General features: G+C 43.1%; 1 protein-coding gene across 2 annotated transcripts in view; it reads left to right on the top strand.

Moving 5' to 3' along the window:
- Positions 1 to 14,877, top strand: part of LOC125293755 (MICOS complex subunit mic25a-like) — a 67,637-nt gene that overhangs the window by 3,015 nt on the left and 49,745 nt on the right. For both annotated transcript variants that reach the window (XM_048241862.1, XM_048241861.1), the window contains exon 4: positions 219 to 363. In XM_048241862.1, the coding sequence (XP_048097819.1) occupies positions 219 to 363 (145 nt within the window). The remainder of the gene's footprint in view (positions 1 to 218; positions 364 to 14,877) is intronic.

Raw genomic sequence — 14,877 nt, 5'->3', positions numbered from 1 at the left:
TGTGTTGTTAGTGATGCCAGAGGCACAACATGACAAAAACATCAATGACACATCAGAGTTAACACTGATTGTGGCCCACAGTTCATCTGCACGGTTCATTTCTTTTGCATGATTATTGAGCTGGGCTAGCACATCATTCTGAGTTTGTCCAGTGTGTGCTGACCGTAGTGGACAGTAGAGACGTAAGCTGGCTCTGATTATGTGCATGCATTGGTCAGGTACGAGCGTCAGCAGAGCATCATCCAGGAGGAGCTGGCCCGTATCGCCCGTCGAGAGAGGGAGGCCAGCCGCCAGGACCTGAGTCGAGCAATGCAGCGCGAGAGAGCGCAGACCAGACAGGAGGCGGACAAAGCCCAGTCGCTGGTCAGTCTCTCTCTCTCTCACACACACACACACACACACACACACACACACACACACACGCACACACTCTTTCTATAGCTGATGTTTTTAGTAAGGTCCCACCTTTTGAAGGTTTTCGAATATCTTACTAGCAACTAGATTTTACTAGCTTACTAGATTTTAAAAAAACATATTTCTATGTTTTTAAAACACACAATGCTCTGGCCATTAAATAGCCTTAGTTGCGGAAATGGCCTTAAATTAAGCAAACACACACAAATCAACACACACACACACAAATCAACACACACACACACACACAAATCAACACACACACACACAAATCAACAACACACACACACACACACAAATCAACACACACACACACACAAATCAACACACACACACACACAAACAACACACACACACACACACAAATCAACACACACACACACAAATCAACACACACACAAATCAACACACACACACACACAAATCAACACACACACACACAAATCAACACACACACACACACAAATCAACACACACACACACACAAATCAACACACACACACACAAATCAACAACACACACACAACCAACACACACACACACACACAACAACAACACACACACACACACAAATCAACACACACACACACACACAAATCAACACACACACACACACAAATCAACACACACACACACACACAAATCAACACACACACACACACAACCAACACACATACACACAAATCAAACACACACACACACAAATCAACACACACACACACACAAATCAACAACACACACACACACACACAAATCAACACACACACACACACACAAAATCAACACACACACACACAAATCAACACACACACAAATCAACACACACACACACACACACACAAATCAACACACACACACACACACACAAATCAACACACACACACAAATCAACACACACACACACAAATCAACACACACACACACACACACACAACACAAATCAACACACACACACACACAAATCAACACACACACACACACAAATCCAACACACACACACACACAAATCAACACACACACACACAAATCAACACACACACACACAAATCATTTTATAACTCTTGTTTGCTATCCACTTCTCACTGGTGCTTCGGTCACGGTGACCCCTTCTGTCATCACCTCAAGGTGGGCTTCAGCTGAAACTGCTTCCCCATTTCTGTTGCAACTACGCTTCACTTCGCCTGCTCAGATTAGCATCTCTCACTGGCACTAATCTTACACAGTATATTATGGCAGACAGTTGTTATTCTAGCAGCCACTGCGTAGCTCAGCTACCTTAGAAGAAAGTGCTGTGGCTGGTTACAGAGCGATTCTGAATGAACAGGTTTCAGTCTCATGTTCTATTGTTTTATCTGACTACACTTCTCAGTCTTTCATATAGTTTTAAACCTACAGTGTTGTTCTTGCCAAAGTGACTTTACTTGATTTGGCTGTTATAAGGTGTACACTTAAGAAAGGCAGTTATGGTTTGATTTGAGCACATGATGTTATCTCTATGCACTGTATTTTGTCACATTGAGCTCCAGGTTGTTGTAGGAGCAACAAGGTCAGTCACAAAGCTTGTCTCAGGGACCAAGCTTTTTGGTTTAAACGCACATGTTTTGCATCGTCTTGGCCGATCGTCCAAACGAATCCTGTAAGCGCACTGCCCGAAACCGCACTTTTTTGAAACCTGGTCCCAGACGCTTTTTGGTTTAAACGCACATGTTTTGCATCATCTTGGCCGATCGTCCAAACGAATCCTGTAAGCGCACTGCCCGAAACCGCACTTTTTTGAAACCTGGTCCCAGGGTGGAAAAATTCGAAACCGTAGCCCTTGCGAGTTTGGACGGCGAAACCGCATCCTTGCGTATCAATGATGTCATTGCCACACCTCAGCTGCCTTGGACTTGACATGTATTGCCTAACAATACTAGTTCTTCTCATAGGCTACATGACATTACCTACAATTACACTCAGTAGGATAAATATCACAACTGGTGCTGCGTAGCGCCAATAGCTTATCATGTCTTGGTGGACTGAACAGTATTTTTCCTATGTGTTTTCTTGATGCATTCTAGCTATTGTCAGTGACTGACGCGAGATAACTAGTCAGAAGTTATTAGGGAAGTGGTGTAAGTTTAAATTAATTTGTGCGTAGTGCCGGTGTCATTCATTTATTTTACATGTCTTACAACATAAATAAATGCGTTCATAGTCTAGTGAAGTCAAACAATCACTACACAGCAGGAACATAGGCACACAGTCTTAAATGATATTTCTCTTTGCATGCCACTTCAGAACACTAGGGGGAGACAAAGAACTTCTGTGCATGTTAATATCATCCTCCCAACTTGTTAATGCAAAGGCTTAATGAGTTGCTTTATGTATTCAGTATGACTATATGCTGTCCATCATACACAGGATTCATTCATGCTAGTCCATGTCCATGGGTGCCACAGGAGATTTGATGACAAACATACAAGCATGCTGTTTCATATGCAGCAGACACAGAGGAACTTAATAAGTAAAAAAATTAATAAATGGCAGTCTTATCTTTTTTTAATTAAATAGTTTTAACGGGTGCCTTAAAATCAGGCCCTTCAGGCAGGCAAGGTCATTGTCAAGTGAAGCCCTCAAGATGGAAATTGCATTCTAACTGTTCTGATGGACACAAAATTGCTTCTTTGAGCCACCATCCTCTCCCTTTGCCCCTCTTCACCCCTCAGGGACAGCCTTATCTTCTCTGGAGGAGTGGCCGACTGCACCCAGAGTTACCCAGGGGTATTACGAAACATGGACACACACACACACACACACGAATGCACATACGTGCACATGTGTGTGCACACACATACACACACAAGTATGTGTCCAGACGGTGGTCTTATCTGTCTGAAGACATATGTTTGTATTAATAGAAATTTCCAGAGAAAATGTGACTAATTGCAATGCTCAGGTGGTAATTAGCACGTCCGTGCACTCTGTCTCTGTCCCTCTTCCTCCTCTCGTCATTAGTTCCTGCTGCCTTAGCGGGCTGAGGCCTTGTCATTCTCTGCCTCAGTATGTCATTTCATGAGTGGGCACACTCATAAGTCAAATACTAAACCACAGGTAGAGTTTAATCAAGGGCAAGAGTATAAACAATAGCTAATAAACATGAATATGCTCCCTACCACTCAGACCCTGCGCTAACACAAACCTGGTCCTTATCCACCTTTAGAATCCGCTGCTGTAAAAGCGAGAGCAGGGAGGGCATAGTTTATTTAGCCCGTTTTACACACTGTGTCATTCCAGAGACTCATTCCGGTGAGTGATATTGGCTGAGTCTGAAAAGCAAACAAGATTTAAGATGGATGGTGGGGGTGCATGTCATTCTCCAAATGAGAATGACTCCGACAAATGTTTGCTCTGTACTGTTGCTTTGGCAGCTGTGAGTGCGTTTGCATGTGAGCGGTAAAGGAACGGAATTGAGATCAGAGAGCTGTGACTGATTACCTCCACCAAGGAGGTTATGTTTTCATTGCGGCTTGTTTGTCGGTCTGTCAGTGTGTCAGAGGGAAAATGCAAAAACTACCTGCCTGGTTTTCATCAAACTTGGTGGAGGGTTGTTGCATGGGTCAAGGAGGACCCATTGCATCCAGAGTGGACCCAAATCTCAGGGCGGAACTCTTTTTCATGAACTATTTTTCGCTTTCATTAAAACGGCAAAAATGGGGCCCTTGGCAATAGTATCACTGTATTATTGTAATTATTTCTTATTAAACAAGAAATCCTTAGACAAAGCCATCTCTGAGAAATTGCATTTAGAAAGACGAGAAACACTGAACTGAACTCTACCCATAGATGTATATGTTTGTGAAGTCTGAAGTGAAGTGAGGTCTCTTTTCAGTTTTGTGGTACATTGCTGTTTTAGAAGTGAAGTTGTGGCATGAAAGTGGCCTCGTCTCCCCATTCTCCTCCATTAGGACCCCACCTGTGTCCTTATGAGCCACCAGTGCACATCATGTGACTATATGGCCTATTTCCGCTATATTTATCAAAATATGAACATACTGGTGAAAAGGCTGTTAAGGCAGTCACAATGCAGCCCTTTGAATCCAGGTCTGCAAAGCGTTCTGCAAATGGACTGGCTGGCCCCTCTCCCCTACCCACGAGAGATAGCTTTCTTCTCCCGCTAAACTCTCTCTCCCTCCCTCTCTTTCCTTTTGCTCCATCTTTCTCCCGTGCCTCCTCTCTTCCCTATCTCCTCTGGCCCCTCTGAATGCTCATTGTTAGAGGCTGGTCTTCGGCAGATAAATTTCAGAGAGTGAGAGGAGGGGGAATAAAGAGGAGAGAGATAGAGGGAGAAAGGGACCAAGGGGATTCCCCCCCCCCCCATCTCTTCCCTTTCCCTTTAAAATGCATTAATGCCATTTTGCAGGCTGTCGGCAGCAATAGGTGATAAGTCACATTTGCATATGGCACTTACCCCCTCCACCACCACCACCACCCCCCGCCCCCAGTCGCACTCCTCCGCCCATCTCCTGCTGTGTAATTATAACGCTCTTTTCATTAACGCGCTTTCAGCCTTGGAAACGGAGGCCAAGGCCATTCATGGATCTTTGTGCTCGCCGATGCGTTCTCAGATATTCCACATCTGCTGCAGACTGTGTGAAATGCTGTGCCTTTAGTGTGCATATCTCTGGCAGGTACTCTGTGTTCATGGAAGAAACAATAAGGGATGACATGTTAGAGTGTTGTTATGGACCCTTTCAAGAGAAAGCATCATAGTTGGCCCCACAAGACTTCCTTTTTAACATTCCATATGTTATCTTAATGCAGAGTAAGTAGATTGGGGCCCAAATAGAACGTTCAAGCATTGTTTTTGTTTTTATTGATGAAAGGTTCTATACGTGTGAGATATCTGTGGCAGAAAAAAAGAGTAGAAGTCGTACCTAATCACGCCACAGCTATCATGGCATTTTGGGAATGTTTTTTCTTAAACATTCTTAGCATTCTGATTTTTCTTGCATCACAGGTGAATTGAGCCTCTTGAAATAAGAGCTTCAAGTGGCCTGCAATTCCTCTTTCTTTCACTAGATGGCAGAAAGAGATCTGATGTGGTTAAGCTTGTTGTACATTTGTGATTGGCTCCTGCTATCTTGTCCTGTGATCATGGTGTGCATCCTTGCTTTAGGAGCTGTCAACAAATGTTATAATGGTAGAGAACAAAATGCACTTCATTTGCAAGTCCATCCTCCTAGGGGTAAGGCAAGGAGAGAAAGTGAGTGAGTGAGTGAGAGGGGTTGAGTGAGACACATACGTTGAGCGAACTCAAAACAGGAAAGCTGCTGTTAACACTCTTTTTCATCAATGGGGAACATTCCAAGAAACAAATGGCCTCTATCAGAATCAGAATTTATCAGCTTTATTGGCCAGGTTTGCGTACGCAAACCAGGACTCCGCGTGACTCCGGTTAATCTTTGCTCATATGTGTAGGAACACGTTACAGAACATGAGGTGTACACAAAGGTACACACTGCATACCTGGGACACTCTCTCTCTCTCACAGTCCTCATCTCCTCGCTCCTTGCCCAAAGTAATCTCACTGGCACACATTTGGTGCTCCTGGGGTGGCGGTGGTCTTATTGAGGATCCCAGCAGCTGTGTGCTGTGCTACTGGAGATGCCCCGATCTGGACCGATGCCCTCAGCCTGAAGAGACGTGTGCCACAGCGCTTCATCAGACCTGGCAAAGATCCACGGCTGATCCGCCCTCATCCGGTGAGAGAGCACTTTGGTTGGGTTTGGGAGAAAGCCCTATTAACCATTGTGCCAGTCGAGCTTTTCACACCTTGCAAGCATTAAATTAGTTGTTTGTCTCTGTGCAGTTTGTGTTTATGTGCCATGGCTTTTCTTTAATGGAAATTCACAGGTGATTTTGCAGGCAGTGGCCGAGAGCTTACGGTCTCTCAAGCTGCATGTGGACACAAGCTGAGCTGTAGATGATGGCTTCACTTTTGTTTGTCCTCAGGTCACTTAGCCACGTCATTTCCTCTCCTTAATGATCTGGGCAATTTACATCACTTAATTGTTTCATTGGTTTCCTCTTATGAAGCCTGTGAAATGTAGGTTTAGGTATTTTGGTCAGCCTAGGTTGTGGATGTAGCTGGAGTGATTTCTTTCTTTCTTTGCTTCAGAGTCTCTGTAGACAAGGGTACGCATGGATGCTTGCACGTATCAGGCGCACCTTTCATAGCCTCCCTCAGCCCACTGAACCCCTTTAGTCCCTCAAAACAAACTCACTCATCTTCAATGGCTTTCTGGATTTGGACTTTAACCGTGTTTTCATCTCCCGTGGAAGACTGTGTGTTTTCCTCGCCTCCATTTAATGGGAACTCACTCAGGGGGATCAGGCTGATCTCACCTTACCTTTCCACCTTCCTTCAGCCCTCTCTCTCCACTTTATCAAAGCGAGCCGGCGAGAGTAATCCAGGCCGGCGTGGAGTGAGCTGCAGCCTGGTGATAACTGGGCCCTATCACTAAATGTAATCTCAGAGCTGACATCTTTCTGCATGTAAAGCCATTAAGGCTCAGCTCGCTGCGCTCACATCGGGCCCAAGAGCCTGTAATTGCCAGACAGTTGACTGCAAGCTGGGTGGAGGGGAGATTCCTATCCCCTGGGAGCTCAATGCTGGAATCTCTGCCATCTTTGATCCAACCTGATGCAGGTAGAAGGGGAGATGAGAGCAATTTAGAAGCCAAATTAAGGATGTTTTGGTTGCTATCTCCTGTTTATCTTCAAGCTTGGGGCGCTTGTCTTGTTTGTTCTCTGTGAGTTTTTAGAACAATAGAGAAACCTTTAGTTTAAGTGTGTTTTCTTTTGCCAAGGACTTACTTGAATGGAGCTTGCATGTTTTAGATCGATTAAAATTCTGCTGTTTGAGTTCTGCAGATGCTGGAACGTTTGGCTTCTTTTTCTGCAACTTAGTGCTGAAACATTGTGGTGTTCTGGTTGTGTCTTCCCTCTCATATGAGCAAAGCATTGTACTCTCTGGCTTAAAAACATTCAAATGAAACCCACAGTAAACTGCTACTCTGTGGGTGCTCAGCATGGTAGCATTCTTCATTTTGAAGAGTCAGAACAGCTGGTTACAAAAGCAAGCTTTTTTCTGTCTTTTCAACCTGACTAAATTGTCATTTGGATTTGGGTATTGATTGTGTGCAGTTTCATTCTAATTGAAGTATTATTAACGGAATATCAGGCAGTAGGTGAGTAGGGCGTGACCCTGGAAACTGACTTTCAGAGTTTCCCTTATGTCCTGTTCATTCCAAACACAAAGAGCAGGTCACTTAAGCTGCAGTATATGTGGAGCTTTGTCAAATGGAGGTCCGACCCTTCGGGTGCATCAAATATGATGCTAACATGCTGACATTACGCGGTCATATGTGTGAACGGCAGAATCTCTGCATGTTCTTTGCTTCGTTCAGACATGAGATCTTTTACATAATGTCTAGAAATACTAGGATGGAAGTAGTGTAACAGCGGGCTAAGTTCGGAATTCCAAATGGCCGGTTATGTTATTCAGATATACGCCCCAACCGCTTGACATCCACAGAACATGTGGACTTACACGCAGCTCTGAAAGTCTTGTTGTCGATACTGCATCATTGCCATTGCTAATGTTTTCTTAGATAGACAGATAGATACTTTATTGATCCCCAGGGGAAATTCAAGACAGTCAATGCATAAAGTAAAATGATGCAAACTACATTACAAAGAGACGTTATTGTTACTGTTACTGTTTGTGCATCCTGAGTTGTCAAGAGAAGATTGGGTATAATAATACATTGAGTATTATTGAGATACTCATTCTAGGGCAACAAATCATTTCAGTCACTGTAGTGTAGACTTTATTTGTATGGTTAATCTGAGATATTTATATGTTTAAGGTCATTTGTACAAAATGTGTACTGTTACGCCCCACTCTTGGGTAGCCCTATTGGGGTGAACAACAACCTACCACTGACCCAAATGAAAATGCAGTGCCCGTTCAAACATGCCATTCCTGTAGAAAACACATATAGCCCAATTACATGACTGCAGGTATGCCTGCTTTAAAAATAGGATGATAGGGAAAAACATCATTCCTGCTAAGCATTCAATAATGAATATTGAATATTATATTATAATATATTAACCTATAATTAATGTGCAGTAAGCAGAATTTAGATTTACAGATGAAAATGACATAAGCCTAACATCTGTATGTTTATTGTTCAGCTTATTGAATAACTTCCTGATAGAGAAGACAAATCATTTTGTGGAATGATGCATCATCGTATGAAATTTGCAACGATGTAACTCAACAGTCTCTGGTAGCCTATAAGTGACATCACACTCTGTCTGCCACTCGTTGTCTGTTGCTGATTGAAATGATATAAGCCTAAAGCTTTGATGTAAGGCTATATGTTTAGCCTATTGAATAACTTAATGATATAGAAGACAAAACATTTTGTAGAAAGATGCATCATCATATGAGATTTGCAACAATGTGACTCAAAAACTTTGGTAGCATAAGTGACATGTTGCTCTGTCTGCCACTTGTCTAGCTGTGTGGCATTCGGAAACATCCTTAAATTCGGGACCATTAGCCTATCGCTCATTTCAGTTTGGGACCTTGCAGTCAGAATTGTTGTTGGTTTATTCAAAGGCTAAAGTCCGTGGGCTATTCGAAGTGTCAGTTTATTACACATAATTTTGAATAGCCACTGCATACCTGTGTTTGTTGCCGTGTTGTTGCAAAATCCACGGAATCGTTTTATGCAAGCAAACTGCATACATGGAGTCTTTATTGTTGATGTCAGACATGATAATCATCCAAACATCTTGCATCTTGACCCCTGATTTAAACAAACAGACGCACAGACGTTCCTGTAATTTGTAGATAGATAACTCCATTAGAATGTAGCAGTCCCCTCACCAGAAGCCTCTCACAGCAACAGGAATCTGGCTCCTTTAACTGGTGCTTGGCCACCTGCCCAAGCTCACCTCGTCAGGCAATCACACGCATCACACCTGTGGCAGAGGCAGAGCGAACAGGTGGGGAAAAGGGACAAACCGTACTGGGAACTCAACACTGGGAACTCAACACTGGGAACTCAACACCATACAGCTGTAACAGTACTGGGAACTCAACACTGGGAACTCAACACTGGGAACTCAACACTGGGAACTCAACACCATACAGCTGTAACAGTACTGGGAACTCAACACTGGGAACTCAACACCGGGAACGCGTACAGCTGTAACAGTACTGGGAACTCAACACTGGGAACTCAACACCGGGAACGCGTACAGCTGTAACAGTACTGGGAACTCAACACCATACAGCTGTAACAGTACTGGGAACTCAACACTGGGAACTCAACACTGGGAACTCAACACTGGGAACTCAACACCGGGAACACATACTGGGAACTCAACACTGGGAACTCAACACTGGGAACTCAACACCGAACGCACAGCTGTAACAGTACTGGGAACTCAACACCATACAGCTGTAACAGTACTGGGAACTCAACACTGGGAACTCAACACTGGGAACTCAACACCGGGAACACATACTGGGAACTCAACACTGGGAACTCAACACTGGGAACTCAACACCGGGAACACATACTGGGAAGTCAACACTGGGAACTCAACACTGGGAACTCAACACCGGGAACGCGTACAGCTGTAACAGTACTGGGAACTCAACACCATACAGCTGTAACAGTACTGGGAACTCAACACTGGGAACTCAACACTGGGAACTCAACACCGGGAACACATACTGGGAACTCAACACTGGGAACTCAACACTGGGAACTCAACACCGGGAACACATACTGGGAACTCAACACTGGGAACTCAACACCGGGAACACGTACAGCTGTAACAGTACTGGGAACACAACACCATACAGCTGTAACAGTACTGGGAACTCAACACCGGGAACACAACACCATACAGCTGTAACAGTACTGGGAACACAACACCGGGAACACAACACTATACAGCTGTAACAGTACTGGGAACTCAACATCGGGAACACATACTGGGAACACATACTGGGAACACATACTGGGAACTCAACACTGGGAACTCAACACCGGGAACACATACAGCTGTAACAGTACTGGGAACTCAACACCGGGAACACATACAGCTGTCACAGTCAGCATTTAGAGTTAGGTAGGGCAAATAAGCAAAAACTGTATTCCAGTAGAAGTTCCAGTAATGACTCAAGTAAACTCAAGGGAAAATACTAGGGCTATCAAGTGAAAATTATAATTTGTTTAACCACATGCTTTGTGGTTAAAGGAGAATTCCGGTGTGATATTGACCTAAAGTGTATTGAAACATGATACCGAGTGTGAACGTATGTCTCATAGCCCATCTCGGCTTGTCCCCTGCACTCCAAAATCTGGCGCTAGTTAGCCATGCAAATAAATTACTGTTTTACACCCATTTACGAGGCATCAGATTCCAAAAATAATTCAGTGGAAATGCATGGATTCCACTGAATTATTTTTGGAATCTGTTGAAACTGGAATCCATGCATTTCCACTGAATTATTTTTGGAATCTGATCCCTTATCATACCTGTTCATTCTTACTCGTTGCTCGACTTATCGTGACTTCAAGATGGCTGCAAACACTAAACTTCGTGAAGATACTGTCTGTATAAATCGTCTTGTAAGTAAACTACCAGTGCTTTTTCAAAGTTCTCAATGTCTCGTTTTAAATGTCAGGGCCCTCGGAAGTATACCAATGAAGTGTGGAGATACATTGAGCCTCGTAAATGGGTGTAAAACAGTGATTTATTTGCCGATGCTGAAGCACCACTGTTGAAAAAGCTGTTGGTAGCATCGGCTAACTAGCGCCAGATTCCAAAAATAATTCAGTGGAAATGCATGGATTCCACTGAATTATTTTTGGAATCTGTTGAAACTGGAATCCATGCATTTCCACTGAATTATTTTTGGAATCTGATCCCTTATCATACCTGTTCATTCTTACTCGTTGCTCGACTTATCGTGACTTATCGTGACTTCAAGATGGCTGCAAACGCTAAACTTCGTGAAGATACTGTCTGTATAAATCGTCTTGTAAGTAAACTACCAGTGCTTTTTCAAAGTTCTCAATGTCTCGTTTTAAATGTCAGGGCCCTCGGAAGTATACCAATGAAGTGTGGAGATACATTGAGCCTCGTAAATGGGTGTAAAACAGTGATTTATTTGCCGATGCCGAAGCACCACTGTTGAAAAAGCTGTTGGTAGCATCGGCTAACTAGCGCCAGATTTTGGAGTGCAGGGGACAAGCCGAGATGGGCTATGAGACATACGTTCACACTCGGTATCATGTTTCAATACACTTTAGGTCAATATCACACCGGAATTCTCCTTTAATTCATCTATTAGTTGCATGTATCATTTGCTCTGAGAAGCCAATCTGTCAGGTTTGCAATTGATGTTTGCCGCAACTGTTGGGTTTAAATGACGCTGTGACTTCCGGGTCAATAGGAAGTGACCTGGAGTTTGAGTAATTCATTTATTAGCTGTCAGTATATCTTGGTGGATTTGCCAGATGTGAGCTTGAACCATATGAATAATATTCTGCAATATTCTAACTGTATAGATATTCATTTTGGCTGTTTTAAGCTTTTATTGTCTACTCACCTGAGCACAGGGGTGTATTGTCGAATAGTGATTTGTTTAAAGGTCACTTTGTATAATTTGACAGTTTTTGACTCTCATGTCAATTTATTTTATTTAATTGAAAGTATTTTCTTTCTTTAATTTTGTTAATTTTTATATTTAATTGGGGTGAAAAAAAAAAAAATCCAATCTTTTCAACCTCATCTCCGACTTCTGAGTGTTTACACCTGCTCACTTCTCATCCACATCTTGCCCTCAACTTTCTTATTGCTTGCTGATGCCCTCGGAGTTCCCTGGTTTTTATCTTCTTTGTCTGGAGACGACGCTGTTTACGATACATTTAATCTGTCTTGTCAGAAAGTGTTTTGTATTCATTGGGGACGGAGCATCATTTTAGTTCACTTCATCTACCGCGTTTGTTCAAATCATGTCCTTTAAGTAAACATGATCAGTTTGGGGTACTAAATTCTATATGGTTTTACATGGGAATACTTGAAAGACCTTCATCTCTGTAACAAGTCAGTATAGAGCCATTTTGAAACCTGCACGTCTACATTAAATGTTGTGAAACTACAGCTCTACAGTCGTAAACTTTACATGGCCAAGTTGGCACTTTTCTTTGTTGCTCTTGCCAAAACTTCTTAACCCCAAATTGTGTAAAGCTCAGGTGAGTATACGCCAGTATTTACGTATGATTTACTCTTATAACTTGTAATTTCATTAAGTTTCCCCTGGTTTATCATTGCTTGTTATAAGTATTAGATTTTATTTCTAAATATAGTTTGACAATATGGCTAAGTGTGAGGTTTGTGTACACATTAAAACTAGGTTTAACTAAGTTTGTTAAAAAGCATTATTACACGGCTCTTCAGAGTGCTGCAGAAAGTTCCATTCACATGAAAGGCCCGAACGTTGGGAAGGCCCAATGTTAAATCTACATAAATCACCGGCAAAGTATATAATCACCGCTGTCAATGGCAATGGGTTGATTAACGTCTTTCATATCCCTCTGCAAGAATTCCGTTCGCTTATTGCAATGGAATTTCATTGAAAGGGAAAGTAAACTAGTAAGACGTTGCCATGCAACACCTGAAACTGTCAAGTTCTGTGTGGCGAACTATTTATTTTGTCAGCGGAAGACACGAAACGGTAGCAAAATCATTTTTAAAGATTAATTGTGTTAGGTTTCTTTTCTCGTTTTGGCAAGTAGCCGGTTCGTTGCCATGGCACCACCGCGTTCGGACGCCTTTTTGGTTGCTCCGCCTAATTTGTGCTTATATTTACTCTTTTACCTTTTATTATCCCCTAATTTTTTGCACTTTTCCACTGCACTGATTACATTATGATGCGTTACACTTAGAAACATCGGAAATGAATTGCCTTTTTTGTTTCGGGATGTTTTAATCGACGTTTCTACCTGGCCGACTGAGATTCTCCGAGATGCATCAGGGAACCATGGAGACGCATCTCGGCGCAGAAGGAAAAAACACTGAGGAAAACGAGCCGGGGCCCGTAACAGATTGAGGAATAGAGCTCATAGGCCTCCACTGCCTAGCATTCTCCTAGCCAATGTCCAGTCTCTTGTGAACAAGATGGATGAACTAAGAGCGAGGATACAGTTTCACAGAGACATCAGGGACTGTAACATTCTATGCTTTACTGAAACATGGCTAACTGAACTTGTACCGGACTGTGCCATCACTCCGGTGGAGTTTTTCTCTGCTGCTCGCTCTGACAGGACTGAGGAATCTGGAAAATCGAAGGTGACGGTGTTTGCATCATGATCTAACAGTAAGTGGTGTGATCCTAGAAATGTCACCGTTCTCTCAAAGTCCTGCTCGCCCGCTTCGCTCATCTAGAACATCTAGCGATCGTCTGTCGACCCTTCTACCTGCCCCGTGAGTTTACTTCGGTAATATTCAACGCTGTCTACATTCCTCCACAAGCCAACACAGATGCTGCGGTTTCAGAATTGCAAGAAGTGTTAAATAGACAACAACACACGCACCCTGAAGCTGGCGCTTTTATTGTGGCGGTGATTTCAAAGTACATCTGAACCGTCCATGCCTGAATTTATTCAACACATTCACTTCCCTACGTGGTGACAACACACTGGATCACTGCTACACACAGTTCAAGAACAGTTACAAAGTTTAAGTCTCTACCAGCTTTTCGGAAAATCAGATCATGCCGCTGTTTTCCTACTGCCTATGTACAATCAGAGAAGTCGGACGGACCCCAGTGACGAAGGAGGTCAAGCTGGACTGACCAATCGGAAGCCAGGCTACAGGGCGCCCTTAGCAACGCGTTGACTGGGAGATGTTCAAGACAAACTCTGCTGACATCAATGAGTTTACGGAAGTATCATTGAGTTACATCAATATGCTAACTGATTCCATCATCCCAACTGTAAAGATCCGAAGCTTCCCTAACCAGAAGCCATGGGTGGATATAGAAGTGAAAACGGCATTAAAGACACGCACCATGACTTATAATGCTGGGCTTATTTCAGGGGATATGACTGATTACAAAGCAGCATCTTATAGTTTACGAGAGCTATTAAAGATGCTAAGGCTGCTATAGAGACAGAGTTGAAGCTGATTTCTTGGAGGGTGATCCAGCACGAGTGTGGAAAGGACTCGAACCATCACTGGCTTTGAAAGAAAGTCCCTCCTATGATGAATGTGAGTAAAGCCCTCCCTGATGAACTTAATGCTTTTATGCTCGCTTTGACATGAAAAACACAGACTATCTTGCACTAGCTGCAGCATGTGAAGCAAATGAGGATGCACCTTTCT

Source organism: Alosa alosa, chromosome 4 (genome assembly GCF_017589495.1).
Source record: "Alosa alosa isolate M-15738 ecotype Scorff River chromosome 4, AALO_Geno_1.1, whole genome shotgun sequence".
Lineage (NCBI taxonomy): Eukaryota > Metazoa > Chordata > Actinopteri > Clupeiformes > Clupeidae > Alosa > Alosa alosa.
The sequence above is the reverse complement of the archived record's forward strand: the minus strand, read 5'-3'. Positions and strand labels throughout refer to the sequence as shown.